This window comes from Hibiscus syriacus, unplaced genomic scaffold (assembly GCF_006381635.1).
Source record: "Hibiscus syriacus cultivar Baekdansim isolate YM2019G1 unplaced genomic scaffold, ASM638163v2 tig00110450_pilon, whole genome shotgun sequence".
Classification (NCBI taxonomy): Eukaryota; Viridiplantae; Streptophyta; class Magnoliopsida; order Malvales; family Malvaceae; genus Hibiscus; species Hibiscus syriacus.
In genome coordinates this window covers 7,158,130-7,176,131 of record NW_024062743.1, presented here as the reverse complement: position 1 = coordinate 7,176,131, position 18,002 = coordinate 7,158,130, and the positions used below count along the sequence as shown (strand labels likewise).

At 35.7% G+C, this 18,002-nt stretch overlaps 1 protein-coding gene across 1 annotated transcript; it reads right to left on the bottom strand.

Annotated features, from left to right (window-relative positions):
• Positions 1–14,157: 14,157 nt before the first annotated feature.
• Positions 14,158–17,215, bottom strand: LOC120125982 (phospholipase A I-like). The gene is made up of 11 exons (XM_039144295.1): positions 17,207–17,215; positions 16,858–17,070; positions 16,535–16,777; positions 16,289–16,451; positions 15,945–16,205; positions 15,733–15,854; positions 15,335–15,499; positions 14,978–15,170; positions 14,750–14,886; positions 14,395–14,533; positions 14,158–14,312 (listed from the first exon to the last, which is right to left on the bottom strand). Exons 2-11 carry the CDS (start codon positions 17,068–17,070, stop codon positions 14,173–14,175), a joined length of 1,776 nt encoding a protein of 591 aa, XP_039000226.1. The 5' UTR covers positions 17,207–17,215; the 3' UTR covers positions 14,158–14,172.
• Positions 17,216–18,002: the final 787 nt, after the last annotated feature.

Genomic DNA, 18,002 nt, shown 5'->3' with positions numbered 1-18,002 from the left:
GTGTACTTAATGGATAATGATGTAGATCGAAATCAAGCTCCTGAATCAAGTAAAGTAAAAGGTAGAGGCAAAGTTCCGGAGTAGCAGTTGGTGAGTTTTTGATATCAAAGCAAAGCAAGCCAGGTGAGTACATTTATTGTATGCAATCTAATAAGTACAATTAGAATGTTTAAAATTTAAAGTAGTTACGAAGTTTGATTTAATGTATGGAAATAATTTTATGAATGAATTTTTGAGCATGAACTGCTCTAGAACAAATGATAAAAGAATAATGCATATGGGTGCATTATTGGTGTGAAAGGATACCTTAGCTAAAATACATATGGGTGCATTATCAGTATAAGAGAATAATGCATATAGGTGCATTATTGGCATGAAAGGATGCCAAAGTTGAAATGCATATGGGTGCATTATCAACATAAAAGAATAATTCATATGGGTGCATTATTGGCATGAAAGGATGCCAAAGTTAAAATGCATATGGTTGCATTATCAGCATAAAAGAATAATACATATGGGTGCATTATGGGCATGAAATGATGCCAAAGTTGAAATGCATATAGGTGCATTACCAACATAAAAGTATACTATAAATAAAAAGGTATAATGGTGAGGATAAATGTGAATGGACCATATTGATGAAAATAAGGAATAACGACCAGATGATCATGACAGTGTCAAATATAGTTTAACTATAAAGGATTGTGAATCCTTAAAGAATATGCAATAAGATGTGAATTAAATAATATGACATATTTATGTGTACATAAAGGTTTCTTTACAATTTTGTATTTCACTAAGTTTATACTTAACGTGTATGTTTTCACGCGTAGGTAATAGCTGAAAATAATCAAGTAAGAAGTGAAGTTGTAGCAGCAGATATCATCCACTAAGGTTGACTCCCTAGTAACATTATGACAGTAGTAATCATTTTGTAAACTTGTTGGCATGTAATTAAATTTACCAAGATATTTTGTAATATGTCTTAATGAATACTTATTTATCACGTTCATTTATGTGGAGTTAATTTTGCAAACAAAATTTAAAGGCTTTTCAAAATGAGTAAATAGTTTTTTTAAGTGATGTGACATTTGTATTCGTATACGTAAATATATATGGGATATGGGTGTTAAATTTATTGGTATCAGAGCTACAGGCTTAGTCGATTCTCAGCCAAATCTAGTTATATTTTAAAATAGAAAAAGGATTACATGTCAATAAGGTTGTCAATGTTTTTGAGATCGTCTCATTAGAGGGTGATTGATAATACTCCTTACTAATGATATTGCTATTATTATGAATGTTTTATTAGATGTCAGAATCTTCGAACTCGCAAAGAGCGGGGGAATAAAAAATACAAGAGGGAACGGGAAGTGAAAGTTATGGAGATAATAGTGCACAACCACCTCCCTTTGAAAATGCAAGTGCATCTACACCTCAAGGGATTTCGGTGCATGAGTGTGGAACTTTCATGCAAGCCCTTGATGCCACACTGACTCGGTTTTAACCTCCCCCTGCTCCTCCAGTACCTAGAATACTTATCCCAAAGGAGCTGAAGAGTTTGGGAGCTCCAGAGTTCTGAGGAGATTAGGGTGAGGGTCTTGTGGAGGCTGATATGTGGTTAAATGATGTAATGTTAATTCTCAAAAGTCTGCAATGCTCACATCTGAAAAAGTTGGGAGGAACTATATCTTTAAGTATCAGCTCGAGTATGGTGGTCTAGCACTACGATGTATGCACCACCGGAGCAAGTTACCTAGCAATTTTTCCTGGAGGAATTCAAGAACAAGTATGTGGGTGAACAATTTAAATGAGCAATGTTGTTGAACTTCCTTAATTTAAAGCAAGGTGATCGAGTCGTACATGAATTTGAAGCTAAATACAACAAGTTGAGTCATTTTGCTACTGAAGTTATGCCAAACGACAAAACAAGACGTGATTGGTTCATAGAAGGTTTGAGGCCGAAGCTGAAAGAGATGATGTTGGCCTTGAACTTGCCGAGTCTACAAGAAGTTATAAATAGAGCCAAAACTATTGAAAGATCATAGGAGGAAACATTAGTAGTGGAGCAGAGTGTTTAAACGGGAAAAAGAGTGGGAATACCTTTCACTCCCCATCATGTTATAACAAGCAAGGGCTCGAGTTCCATATTTTCAGAGAGAGAGAGTTTTGCAGCAGCTTCACAGAAAAGTAGACCATCCCAGTCCTTTGCTGCTAGTTCGGGTAGAGCTTATGGGGAAATGAATCAATGTCAAACCTATGGCAAATTACACCAAGGAGTATGTAGATATATCAGTGGAACTTGTTTTCAATGTGGTGATATGGGCCTTTTTGCCAGAAACTACCCTAAGAAATCTGGGGATAATTCGGCACAGTCTGAAAGATCAGTGGTAGCCTCATATAGAAGCAGAGGAACGGGTAGATCCAGTGGACAAACAGATTCAATGCCGAGACAAGAGACTCAGGGAGTCGCTAGAATTTACAACATTAAGACCACTCAGGATCGGGATGACCTTGAAATTATAACATGTATTTTCCATTTGTTTGATGAACCTGTATTTGTTTTAGTTGACCCTAGTTCTACTCATTCATACATTGGTACAAAGTTGGTTAAAACTAGAGGAATTCCTTTAGAACTAATTGTGATTAAGATGATAACGATAAATCCTATGGGTCATAGTGCGAGAGTAGCCCGAGTATGTAGCAAATGCCCTATAAAGATCCAGGGGATTGTGTTTTTGGAAAATTTAATGGAATTGCCCTTCGAGGAATTTAAAATTATCCTAGGCATGGATTGGTTGTCTTCACACTATGGATGGGTCGAGTGTCGTAAGAAATGTCTTTTTTTTTAAAGAATGCAGAAGGTTCAGAAATTGTAGTAATCAACAAAACATTGAAATCACCATCAAACGTGATATCAGCCATAACTGTGAAAAAGATGATGTCGAAAGGATATATAACTTTTCTAGCCAATGTGATAGATGCTCGAATTTCAGAAGTAAGAATAAATGATATTTCCACAGTTAAAGAATTTTCGGATGTTTTTCTTGAGGATTTACCGGGACTGCCTCTAGATCGCGAGGTAGAATTTAGAATTGAGATTTATCCGGGTACCGAACTTGTTTCTATGGTTCCGTATAGAATGGCTCCGACTGAACTGTGGGAATTGAAAGCCCAACTGCAAGAATTACTCGATAAGGGGTTTGTAAGACCTAGTGTTTATCCTTGGGGAGCACCTATTTTGTTTGTGAAAAAGAAGGATGGGCCTATGCGATTATGTATCGATTACCGTCAGTTGAATAAAGTCACAATAAAGAACAAATATCCTCTTCCGATGATTGATGACTTGTTTGACCAATTTACAGGAGCATCAGTGTTTTCTAAGATTGACTTAAGGTCGAGTTACCATCAGTTGAAGATCAAAGAGGATGATATTTCAAAGATAGCTTTTCGAACTCGGTATGGGCATTATGAATTTATAGTGATGCCATTTGGTTTGACTAATGCACCAGCGACATTCATGGACTTGATGAACCGAATATTCCAATCTTATTTGGTTCAATTTATGGTGATATGTATAGATGATATCTTGGTATATTCTAAATCAAGAGAAGAGCATGATGTTCATCTTCGAGCAGTTCTTCAGACACTTCACGAGAAAAAGTTGTATGCCAAATTGTCAAAGTGTGAATTTTGGTTAGCCGAGTTTGCTTTCCTTGGTCACATAGTTTCCACAGAAAGCATTCGAGTAGATCCAAGAAAGGTCCAAGCTATAGTGGATTGGCAATCTCCAAAGAATATTTCTGAGGTTCGGAGTTTCTTGGGACTTGCCGGTTATTATAGACGGTTTGTGAAGAACTTTTCAATGTTAGTTTTGCCTCTAACTAAATTTTTGCGGCATTCATTTGTTCCTACGCATTTCAAGATTACAACTGCTGACCTTGAGACATTTCTCCCTACCTCTGAAATTATGAAACAAATAAGAAACCATATTTAACAACATCGAAAGAGATGGAGCAATGGGAAGAAATGAAGGTCAAATACGTAAAAGATAAGAAATCATTCGCAACAATATCTTCGTCTTCTGCTTATGCCGAATATTTTTCATCTCAGACCAGTTATGGTTTTTATCCTCCATATAATGCTTTAATGGAAAGTCACTCAAATTGGGTTGGAGGTTCATCGAATGCAATGCAAAGCGCTCAAGCATCTTCAATAGAACATGTAGGTCAATGGGATCATATTATATATGGTTAAGAAGGTACTAATTTCGGTGGCCAATTCAAGTCAATGATGGTAATGATGGCATCAAATACCTTATGTGCTCCATCACCGTATTTCAAAGGTGGATCTCAAAGCGGAGTAATGTTCGGTACACCTTTTATTAAAGAAGAAAACAAAGATGAAGACGATCAAGATAGACGACCAATATGAAATCGACAAGCCCAATGCCATTTTTATTCGACCACTCCTCGACATAGTTAAGAGTTACGAAAATATAAGTAGATTTTTTATGGATTGTATTAGTTTGTAAAAACTTTTATTATTATTTTTATTAAATTATTTTTAAAATTATTTTTTAAAATAAATTCGACGAAACTCATCATGTTGATATAATAGTTTCAACGATTATATTTTTTAAAATTCAAAAGCAACATGTTGGCCAATAGCTAGTGAAATTTTAAATTCCAGATGAAGTCGTCATTTTTTTTAAGTTTTTATAATTTTAAATTAATTATTGGATATAAAAAATTACTTTTCATCGAACTTGTCACGTTGACTTGACAAGTTCTTGAAAATATACTAATATACTAGCTCACTTACCTGAGACTATTAAAAATATTTTTCGGGCAAACTAGTCATGTCGGTAAAACGAGTTTACCCGATATTGTAGCTTTTGTCGTAGTTAACAAAATAAAAACCATGATAACCTGTTGGGCTAATTAAATTTAACACTTGAACTATGAGTTCCATTGGATATTATTTTTAAATGGTCCACGCGTAGTGAGCCATTATTCTAATGGTGTTATAATAACTCGTCACGCCAAGGTGACGAGTCTATTAAATATTTTTTTAATTTAAAAAATAAAATTTATAAACTCAAATAAAAATTATTCGATGGAACTCGTCACGTCGAGGTGATCAGTTCCTTCGAATTTAAAAAAAAACTAGTCGTTAGCTAGTCATTGTTCAACGGGCAGACGGGCAACAACAAATAGCAACGGTAACTTGGAACTCGTTACCTCGAGGTGACGAGATCGGCCGGGGATAATTTTAAAAAAATAAAATTAAAAGAAATGTCAATTTGTTTAAATTTTAAGAAATACAAAGTAAATTAATGGTAAAAAATAAATGTTTACATGAAAATTACAAAGAAAATTTATGTCTTCTAAGTTATTGAAGATGACGCGGAGTGGCCGAATGATAATGACGTGGGGACGTCGCCTACGCTGGGGTCGTAGGCCCTGATCGTCGTCGTTGTCGTGCCGAGGAGGTGTACCCAACACACTCTGTGATCCACCTTTAAAATACGATGATGGATTTATTACATTTGACGCCATCATCACCGTAACTGCTTCGACTTGGCTCCTACTTTGTTGACTATATAGGATATGGTACTAGACACCCACAACCGCATGTTCTGTTGAAGATGCTTGAGTGTACTATTGTGCATCCCATAAACCTCTAACCCAATTCGATTAAGTCTCTGCTGAAGTATGAAATGAAGGAAAGAAACTGAAACTAGCCTAAGATGCATAATAGTACTCTTCATCCACAGATGGTGAAGCAGAAGACAACGAAGACAATGTTTTCTTCTTGGACTTAGACTTGGTGCATATGGCCTGATGATGTTGCCATTATGCCCTTTCTTCCGGTATCGTGAAATATGGTTTGCCATTTTCTTCATAAAGCTAGAGATAGGGAGAATGGTCGAAATCTAAGTCTAACGGTGTAATGTCCTGACGATGGGGGGGCGATAGTTCACGTTCATTCCATAGGTCGATGTAGTAAGCGTGTCGGACCAGCTAATTTTCATTATGTTTCTCATGCGTATCGATTGTATGGAGCGCGTCCATGTCAAGCTTCATTTGTGTAGGAATCGGTTGGTGTGTCATAAATTGGCACATGACTCTATTAGCCACGTACCACTTAACAATCGCTTGGTGCAATAACGGCATCACGGTAAACCATAAGTGGGACCCTCAAAATATTGATTCGATAATACCTGGTTGATCTCCTCGTCAACATAGGAAGCCCACAGAATTATAAATATTAAATATCAAAGTTAGTATATATAAAGTTAAAAAGATTCAAAAAATAATAATAATTTCGTATGTCATATCGCTAATCGATCGGCAATGTCGATTTCATTCTATGTCTCACGCAGTGGCACCCGCCAACTTTGTCTCTGATATTTTATGACGCCATCTAAAATATTTAAAAATAAAAAATTATTATAAACAAATAATAAATAAATAAATTTATGAAATTCAAAAAATGTTAAATAAATGAATTTAAACAATTACTTCCAACCAGCAGAAACTTGATCGGGGCTTCTGTATTGGCGTCAAAAACAGGAAGCGATACCAAGCCCAGGACTGTAGCAGTATCTGAAAGCATGTTGCATCGGCTTTTCGACCCGATGTTACATTTGCAACCTTGCAAAGCTCCCGGTATAAAAAGCCTAGAATCGCCAAGCCCTAACTGGTATTACAACACACATCGACGTCTTCCAAAATTTGCAGATATTGAGTGTGCACCAAATTAATAGATTTATTTGGTAATAATGTCCCTCCAATCACTTGGAGAAGAAATGATCGGGACGCGAAAACAACCTCCGCCTCGGTAGACTCGGTAGTCACTTTGAATTTAGAATCTAGTCACGTTATCATTACCTGATAGCCCTCATGACGTCGGATAGTGGTCAATTTCCTAGAACTTAGTAGACCAATGTCGAGGGTTCGTACATGTTCTACCTTACTACTGGGGCTCTATTCACAAGAACACTGAGTTGGTAAGGGATGTCTTCTAAAGTAGTCATCGCTTCATTGCTTAGGAAATTGAACGTGTGCATCTCGGGGTGTCAACGTTCGATCAGAGTCTTGATCAACTCCGGGCACACCTTGAAGTCACATAAAAATATAGCCGAAAATAGACCGGATTGATGTAGATATGTCATCATTCGCTGATGCGACTCTCTGGTTGTTATCCCCCCGACTATGAATATTCCATTTATCGTCCGACCCACGTTGGATCGACGAAACATGAACTTTATCCAGGAGCGACATTAATTCTCGGGTTTCCATTTTTCTAGATTTCCGCACAACATATGTTTTTTTCTTTTAATTTTTTAGATTCAGGTTTTGGTGAAAAACCAAAACCCCAAACCCCTATTCATAGCCTTACCCCCAACGACTATAATGGCTAGTGTTTTGAAATCCCTGGTCAAACTCGTCACCTCGAGGTGACGAGTTTCAAGTGACTATTGTTTCCCATCTGTCCGTTGAACAACGTCTAGCTAAGGGTTAGTTTTTTTAATTCGAATGAACTCGTCACCTAGACGTGACAAGTTCCATCGAATATTTTTATTTGATTTTATAATTTTTTTAATTTTTTTAATGGACTCATCACCTTGGCATGACGAGTCATTATATCACTATTAGAATAATGGCCCACGTGGGGCCCACTACGCGTGGATCATTAAAAAATAATATCCCATGGAACTCCTCACCTCGAGGTGACGAGTTCGTTGTGGACTGTAACATTTGTCGTATTTTGTTAAATAAAGTTTGGGTATGCCCAATACCCTAAATATTTTACCCGCTTGGGGTATTGGGCCAAAAAAACTGAGAGAATTTACCATCATTCATCACCCCTTGTGCCCAGTAGAATTATGAATAGAGACTTTCAAATTATCTAACATCCAAACCAATTTCAACTATCAAACGTCTCTCCATAAACTCTTTTTTGAAAACCAAATTCTACTAATTGTTTGTTCATTGGCCCCGCTATTTAAAATTATGGTAATTTACACGTTTAGTAAATCAATTATTTTTTTTCAATTTGATCACAATTATTTTTTTCCAAAATTATACCTAATATTAAATTTTGATTTCATTTTGTTCACTCACCGTAAAAAAATATTACTGATGTTAACCTATCACCATAAGATAATGATACGTCATCGTTGATTTTTTTTAAATGTCATGTCAGTAATTCTATTAATTTTTTAACGACATGTGATCAAACTGTAACTTTAAATATGATTTTCTTTTTAAACAAATAATAATTGAGTAACCAAAACATAAGAAACGTATAGCTTACCCTTAAAATTACTTTCTTTCTTATTATCCTCCACAATTGCTTATTCACAATATGAAAACAGACTGCCAATAGTTAAGGATAAATTATATCTATGACCACTTAACTATTATATATTTATGAATTCATCAAGTGGTCTCAATGGTCAAAGATTTTATTTTTCCTAAAGGTCCTAAATTCGAACAACTACGTTTACAAAGTGTACATGTACGTTGTCATTTGATTAGGAAATTATGGCATGGGTTGGGTATAGACGAAACATGAACTTTATCCAAGAGCGACATTTATTCTCAGGTTGCCATTTTTCTAGATTTCCGCACAACATATGTTTTTTATTTCAATTGTTCAGATTCAGGTTTTGGTGAAAAACCAAAACCCCAAACCCCTATTCATAGCCTTACCCCCAACAACTATAATGGCTAGTGTTTTGAAATCCCTGGTCGAACTCGTCACCTCGAGGTGACGAGTTCCAAGTGACTATTGTTGCCCATATGTCCGTTGAACAACGTCTAGCTAAGGGTTAGTTTTTTTAATTCGAATGAACTCATCACCTAGACGTGACAAGTTCCATCGAATATTTTTTATTTGATTTTATAATTTTTTTAATTCTTTAATGGACTCGTCACCTTGGCATGATGAGTCATTATATCGCTATTAGAATAATGGCCCACGTGGGGCCCACTACGCGTGGATCATTAAAAAATAATATCCCATGGAACTCCTCACCTCGAGGTGACGAGTTCGTTGTGGACTGTAACATTTGTCGTATTTTGTTAAATAAAGTTTGGGTATGCCCAATACCCTAAATATTTTACCCGCTTGGGGTATTGGGCCAAAAAAACTGAGAGAATTTACCATCATTCATCACCCGTTGTGCCCAGTAGAATTATGAATAGAGACTTTCAAATTATCTAACATCCAAACCAATTTCAACTATCAAACGTCTCTCCATAAACTCTTTTTTGAAAACCAAATTCTACTAATTGATTGTTCATTGGCCCCGCTATTTAAAATTATGGTAATTTACACGTTTAGTAAATCAATTATTTTTTTCAATTTGATCGCAATTATTTTTTTCTAAAATCATACCTAATATTAAATTTTGATTTCATTTTGTTCACTCACCGTAAAAATATATTACTGATGTTAACCTATCACCATAAGATAATGATACGTCATCGTTGATTTTTTTTGAATGTCATGTCAGTATTTCTATTAATTTTTTAACGACATGTGACCAAACTGTAACTTTAAATATGATTTTCTTTTTAAAAAAATAATAATTGAGTAACCAAAACATAAGAAAAATGATAATTGGAGTACTAAACGTATAGCTTACCCTTAAAATTACTTTCTTTCTTATTATCCTCCACAATTGCTTCTTCACAATATGAAACAGACTGCCAATAGTTAAGGATAAATTATATCTATGACCACTTAACTATTATATATTTATAAATTCATCAAGTGGTCTCAATGGTCAAAGATTTTATTTTTCCTAAAGGTCCTAAATTCGAACAACTACGTTTACAAAGTGTACATGTACGTTGTCATTTGATTAGGAAATTATGGCATGGGTTGGGTATAGACGAAACATGAACTTTATCCAGGAGCGACATTTATTCTCGGGTTGTCATTTTTCTAGATTTCCGCACAAAATATGTTTTTTCTTTCAATTTTTCAGATTCAGGTTTTGGTGAAAAACCAAAACCCCAAACCCCTATTCATAGCCTTACCCCCAACGGCTATAACGGCTAGTGTTTTGAAATCCCTGGTCGAACTCGTCACCTCGAGGTGACGAGTTCCAAGTGACTATTGTTGCCCATCTGTCCGTTGAACAACGTCTAGCTAAGGGTTAGTTTTTTTAATTCGAATGAACTCGTCACCTAGAAGTGACAAGTTCCATCGAATATTTTTATTTGATTTTATAATTTTTTTAATTTTTTTAATGGACTCGTCACCTTGGCATGACGAGTCATTATATCGCTATTAGAATAATGGCCCACGTGGGGCCCACTACGCGTGGATCATTAAAAAATAATATCCCATGGAACTCCTCACCTCGAGGTGACGAGTTCGTTGTGAACTGTAACATTTGTCGTATTTTGTTAATAAAGTTTGGGTATGCCCAATACCCTAAATATTTTACCCGCTTGGGGTATTGGGCCAAAAAAACTGAGAGAATTTACCATCATTCATCACCCCTTGTGCCCAGTAGAATTATGAATAGAGACTTTCAAATTATCTAACATCCAAACCAATTTCAACTATCAAACGTCTCTCCATAAACTCTTTTTTGAAAACCAAATTCTACTAATTGATTGTTCATTGGCCCCGCTATTTAAAATTATGGTAATTTACACGTTTAGTAAATCAATTATTTTTTTTTCAATTTGATCACAATTATTTTTTTCCAAAATCATACCTAATATTAAATTTTGATTTCATTTTGTTCACTCACCGTAAAAAAATATTACTGATGTTAACCTATCACCATAAGATAATGATACGTCATCGTTGATGTTTTTTAAATGTCATGTCAGTAATTCTATTAATTTTTTAACGACATGTGATTAAACTGTAACTTTAAATATGATTTTCTTTTTAAAAAAATAATAATTGAGTAACCAAAATATAAGAAAATGATAATTGGAGTACTAAACGTATAGCTTACCCTTAAAATTACTTTATTTCTTATTATCCTCCACAATTGCTTCTTCACAATATGAAAACAGACTGCCAATAGTTAAGGATAAATTATATCTATGACCACTTAACTATTATATATTTATGAATTCATCAAGTGGTCTCAATGGTCAAAGATTTTATTTTTCCTAAAGGTCCTAAATTCGAACAACTACGTTTACAAAGTGTACATGTACGTTGTCATTTGATTAGGAAATTATGGCATGGGTTGGGTATAGAAGAAACATGAACTTTATCCAAGAGCGACATTTATTCTCGGGTTGCCATTTTTCTAGATTTCCGCACAACATATGTTTTTTCTTTTAATTTTTTAGATTCAGGTTTTGGTGAAAAACCAAAACCCCAAACCCCTATTCATAGCCTTACCCCCAACGGCTATAATGGCTAGTGTTTTGAAATCCCTGGTAAAACTCGTCACCTCGAGGTGACGAGTTCCAAGTGACTATTGTTGCCCATATGTCCGTTGAACAACGTCTAGCTAAGGGTTAGTTTTTTAAATTCGAATGAACTCGTCACCTAGACGTGACAAGTTCCATCGAATATTTTTTATTTGATTTTATAATTTTTTTAATTTTTTAATGGACTCGTCACCTTGGCATGACGAGTCATTATATCGCTATTAGAATAATGGCCCACGTGGGGCCCACTACGCGTGGATCATTAAAAAATAATATCTCATGGAACTCCTCACCTCGAGGTGACGAGTTCGTTGTGGACTGTAACATTTGTCGTATTTTGTTAAATAAAGTTTGGGTATGCCCAATTCCCTAAATATTTTACCCGCTTGGGGTATTGGGCCAAAAAAACTGAGAGAATTTACCATCATTCATCACCCCTTGTGCCCAGTAGAATTATGAATAGAGACTTTCAAATTATCTAACATCCAAACCAATTTCAACTATCAAACGTCTCTCCATAAACTCTTTTTTGAAAACCAAATTCTACTAATTGATTGTTCATTGGCCCCGCTATTTAAAATTATGGTAATTTACACGTTTAGTAAATCAATTATTTTTTTTCAAATTGATCACAATTATTTTTTTCCAAAATCATACCTAATATTAAATTTTGATTTCATTTTGTTCACTCACCGTAAAAAATTTTTACTGATGTTAACCTATCACCATAAGATAATGATACGTCATCGTTGATTTTTTTTAAATGTCATGTCAGTATTTCTATTAATTTTTTAATGATATGTGACCAAACTGTAACTTTAAATATGATTTTCTTTTTAAAAAAATAATAATTGAGTAACCAAAACATAAGAAAAATGATAATTGGAGTACTAAACGTATAGTTTACCCTTAAAATTACTTTCTTTCTTATTATCCTCCACAATTGCTTCTTCACAATATGAAAACAGACTGCCAATAGTTAAGGATAAATTATATCTATGACCACTTAACTATTATATATTTATAAATTCATCAAGTGGTCTCAATGGTCAAAGATTTTTTTTCCCTAAAGGTCCTAAATTCGAACAACTACGTTTACAAAGTGTACATGTACGTTGTCATTTGATTAGAAAATTATGGCATGGGATGGGTATAGACGAAACATGAACTTTATTCAGGAGCGACATTTACTCTCGAGTTGTCATTTTTCTAGATTTCCGCACAACATATGTTTTTTCTTTCAATTTTTCAGATTCAGGTTTTGGTGAAAAACCAAAACCCCAAACCCCTATTCATAGCCTTACCCCCAACGGCTATAACGGCTAGTGTTTTGAAATCCCTGGTCGAACTCGTCACCTCGAGGTGACGAGTTCCAAGTGACTATTGTTGCCCATCTGTCCGTTGAACAACGTCTAGCTAAGGGTTAGTTTTTTTAATTCGAATGAACTCGTCACCTAGACGTGACAAGTTCCTTCGAATATTTTTATTTGATTTTATAATTTTTTTAATTTTTTTAATGGACTCGTCACCTTGGCATGACGAGTCATTATATCGCTATTAGAATAATGGCCCACGTGGGGCCCACTACGCGTGGATCATTAAAAAATAATATCCCATGGAACTCCTCACCTCGAGGTGACGAGTTCGTTGTGGACTGTAACATTTGTCGTATTTTGTTAAATAAAGTTTGGGTATGCCCAATACCCTAAATATTTACCCGCTTGGGCTATTGAGCCAAAAAAACTGAGAGAATTTACCATCATTCATCACCCCTTGTGCCCAGTAGAATTATGAATAGAGACTTTCAAATTATCTAACATCCAAACCAATTTCAACTATCAAATGTCTCTCCATAAACTCTTTTTTGAAAACCAAATTCTACTAATTGATTGTTCATTGGCCCCGCAATTTAAAATTATGGTAATTTACACGTTTAGTAAATCAATTATTTTTTTTTTCAATTTGATCACAATTATTTTTTTCCAAAATCATACCTAATATTAAATTTTGATTTCATTTTGTTCACTCACCGTAAAAAAATATTACTGATGTTAACCTATCACCATAAGATAATGATATGTCATCGTTGATTTTTTTTAAATGTCATGTCAGTAATTTTATTATTTTTTTAACGACATGTGATCAAACTGTAACTTTAAATATGATTTTCTTTTTAAAAAAATAATAATTGAGTAACCAAAACATAAGAAAAATGATAATTGGAGTACTAAACGTATAGCTTACCCTTAAAATTACTTTCTTTCTTATTATCCTCCACAATTGCTTCTTCACAATATGGAAACAGACTGCCAATAGTTAAGGATAAATTATATCTATGACCACTTAACTATTATATATTTATGAATTCATCAAGTGGTCTCAATGATCAAAGATTTTATTTTTCCTAAAGATCCTAAATTCGAACAACTACGTTTACAAAGTGTACATGTACGTTGTCATTTGATTAGGAAATTATGGCATGGGTTGGGTATAGAGGTGGAGAAAACTAAGTATGCAGTTACTGTTATTAGTCTTACGGGACACGTTGATAAAGTGTACATGAGATGCGTAATAGAAATTTAGGAAGTGGGATTCCTGGTTAATATAATAAAGATTCAATTCAGGGAGTTTGATCCGAGTTTAGGAATTCCTCTGTTTTCATTCAGAGTTTCTGCAAATATGTTTTATTACTGATCTCATGGAACAACATGGTTTGGTTGAGATTTATTAAAACTCTCTCCACTTCTCATCTATTTTTAACTAGTCTTTCACAAGCAATCTTGAAGGACTCCCAATTTTTTTCAATGTAATCCCTTGTTGCCTCTTCCAAGTTCAGCCAAACCGTTGGATCCGTCTCATCCAACTCCATACCACAACGTTCGTCGACTGCAACAACGACATGCATTTTATGAATACACTTTACCAAGGGTTATATTATAGTGACGAGGAAGGACCCGGTACTTCGTACCTGGATTAAACCGAAAGTAATGGATCTCGGGATGCATAGGCAACAGCGTCCTCAAGGCTTCTTCTGCGTGATCAACAGAGCATGCACTCTCGATCAGCACTTGCCCCGCATCTAGATATCGCCAACCACCTTTACGAGCCTACAATACAGATACTCATAAATCTATGGTGATTTAAACTTGGAACATCATTGAAGGCACCATCATACTCTTATTCTGCATGTATATCCTAACAAAATGGTGATTTAAACTTCAGCCGGTCAAGAGAATCGGATAAGGTTTTACATGCATTTTGAGCAGATCTCATGACAAATCCTTTAGATGGCAAACACAAAAAAACAAAACAAAAATGGTTACCTTGGTAGGCAATGAGCCAGAACCAATTGAAACTATACAGTCGATTTTAGTATCAGGCCATAAAAGTTGTGCTTCTCGTATTGAAAAGATAGTTGGATTGTTTGCTAATAGAGCACCATCGAGCCAACGGTATACACCTATTTAAGATGTAATTTAACTTAAAATAAAGGTTAAGAAGCTTAAACATGCATAAATATATTGTTAACAAACTCAAGCAGAAGAAAATACCGTCGGAGAAGTCATCAAGATAGTATGGAGCAGCACAAGATGCCCTTATAGCTTGCCACAAAAGATGTTTACAACTTCCAACAAAAGCACTTCTTTTGCAGCCAAGCTGGGTACCTGTAGTTGGAGATCCTGGCACGGTGGTTTCGGAACTTTCAGACATTCCAAGAGGCACCTCCAGCGTTCCCACAGGGTACTTCACATTAAGAAAAATAAATGCATTAACATACTACAGCTACCAAGATATTACCATAATAGACTTGATTAAATAGTCTACTTGTATCTATAGGACCAACATAATACTTGAACTCAATTAGAATTTTTATGCTATGATAGACAAAGGAACCACTGACTTCAAACCTGATAATTGCGAAATACAAAAGGCTGAGCGGGTGTAACACTCGCTAAAGTTGACACAAGAAAGACTTTTGGAATATTTTTCACAGCAGTTTCGATTAGTAGGTCATCACCATCTTCATCTACACACATGTCCTGTAGTAACCTCTCTAGCTTTTCTGAGTTGTGCTGAAATACTAATCGAAATTAGAAATATGTCGCAGCAGATGTGATTGCGATGTTTAATGGATTGAAGGCAATATAGATAAAACTTTCATTCTTTTGGGATATAGCTTCATATAATTATTCAACACTCTTCATACATATATGCACATACATTTTTAAGAAAGATATGAAAGGAACTCTTGGCGCAGTGCCCCAAGAAAGAAGCACAAATTAATATACATAAGAGAAAATCATGCCTTAGATCCTTTCACAACAACCCTGAACCTCTGCGATGAACTTCTATAAAGCCGGTCCAACTTGTTTCTCCAAGACGCAACTTTGTTATCCTTCGGCACAGGTTCAGAGAAAACAACTTTCCCTGCAAAGTCAAAAACAGAATACATAAAGCGAACTACACCTGCATATAGTTTGGATGAATAATGATTCTTTATGTAGAGCATATCCTTGCCCATATTTCTGTATATTTCTTCCAATTGGTCTGCGCTCATCAACTTAATACCGAGTGCAGCAGCAAAAATGCCACCGGTAGATGTTCCGCATATAAGGTCAAATAGCTCGTGCATTCGCTTTCCAGTTCCTTTCTCAATTTCTTGAAGGATCTGCACGGTTGCAAGACCTTTCATCCCACCTCCATCCAACGACAGAATGCGTATGCCTTGTTTTGGTACTTGTCTCCCTCTAATAGCATCTAGCAAGCTTTCATTCTCTCCTACAACAGAACAGAATCAGATGATCATATGGTCTAAAGATTCTCAAACAAAGTAAAAAGGAATTCAAATCCAAGAAACGTACCTAAAATTGCCAAAGCACGAGCTGCAGCTTTATTTACTCGCGGCTCAGGTGTAGATGTCAAGCACACGAGAAGTTCCCTCAAGCACTTAGAAGTGACAAGAAGCTGACGATTCTCTCGACAAAATGCCAAATTTCCCACAGCTAGCAAAGCAAGCCTTTGCACCTGATTACACACAAAAGGCTAGTCAATAAAGAAACACTAGTAGTTATGATAAAGAGAATCAATAAAGAAAAACAGAGAGATACCTCTGTGTTTTTATGATGGAACAGTTTTTCTAATGATCTCAAAACACCAGCAGTTAGCATCTTCTGAGCTACAGTGTCAGACCCATAGGCTAGATTGGCCATAACTTGCAGCACAGAAACAGGATCTTCAAGGACAGGAGAGTTCAAAATAGTTTCAATTGGTTGCATGATGTCGCATCTTATTAACATTTCACTATAAACATTTCCGGCGAGATTGGATAAAGAAGAGCAAGCTTGTTCAACCTTGAAACAAATCAAAACTGTTAAAGGAGAAACAGCTCACCATAAACACCCATAAAAAAAGGAAGGTATATGACGCATACCAAACGGAGATTGTCACTGTTAATCATCCTTATGAGCTGCCGCACGGTATTCTCATCCTTACCCACAATTAGGCGGTTCCCCTGGTCTTGCATTATTAGTCTGGACACTGCAGAGGCTAGCAAAGGGTGATAAGAAGTGGGAGAACGGAATATGAGGGAGAAAAAGGTACTCAGCTTGTGCTTAGATGCAACCATATAAGAAGTATTCTCCATCTGCAACACAACAAAAGCAACATCCTTATAGATTTGTCCATGTAAAGGCATGACCATACGAAAAAACTTATGTTAGATGAACTTGCCTTCACTCCAGAAGCACTCAAAATCTCATACAAAAAAGATGGTTTTTCACCTCCGATCCTCACTCTCCCTGACTATCACGCGCCGCCGTCTCCCGCCTGAGATCAAAGAAAAAAACCCAGATTGCAGTGCACCTCAACAAACTACGTTCCGCCCCGACTTACAAAATGAGCCGTGTACATTCAAGTCAAGATGCTAAACTGTAAGTTGACAGCCGTTGACGACTTTTATCACAAGCTGCTAAGCCCCGCGGACAAAAATCCTTAAGAAGCTGTGCTTGCGAAACCCATTTTAGCAGAGGATTACAAAGAAATGAAAAGATTATTGTGGAATTAGATGAAGTAAAAGCAGCCTTAGCATTGATAAATTTGTTGATGATCTGATTCCCACTAAAAAACAGTCAACACTTTGTGTTTGGTAAAATAAACTATTGTGCACTTTCTGATTAGGGATGGCAAACGGGTACAGTTTCATGGATTCTGCACCGCATTCGCTCCAATTGAAGCGGGGATGGGTATAATTTTAGCGGGTAGTGGGCAGGTGTGGATTTATAAAGTGGTACCCGTCATGGGTTGTGGGCGGGTAATGGGTTTGAGACATTACCCGCCCCGCATCCGCCCGCCCCGCATCCGCCTGCCCCACATCCGCCCACCCAGCTAAATATCTATTAAATTTTGGACCATTATGAATTTAGGTGTAATTTTAAAGACTAATTTATAAATTTTAATATTGTATAATATATAACATATAATTTATCCAAATATTAAGGATATTTAGTCTTTAATCTGATCTTTAATTAGGGAAATATTCGGCTCTTTGATTAAACCCATAATCCCACTAACCACGTC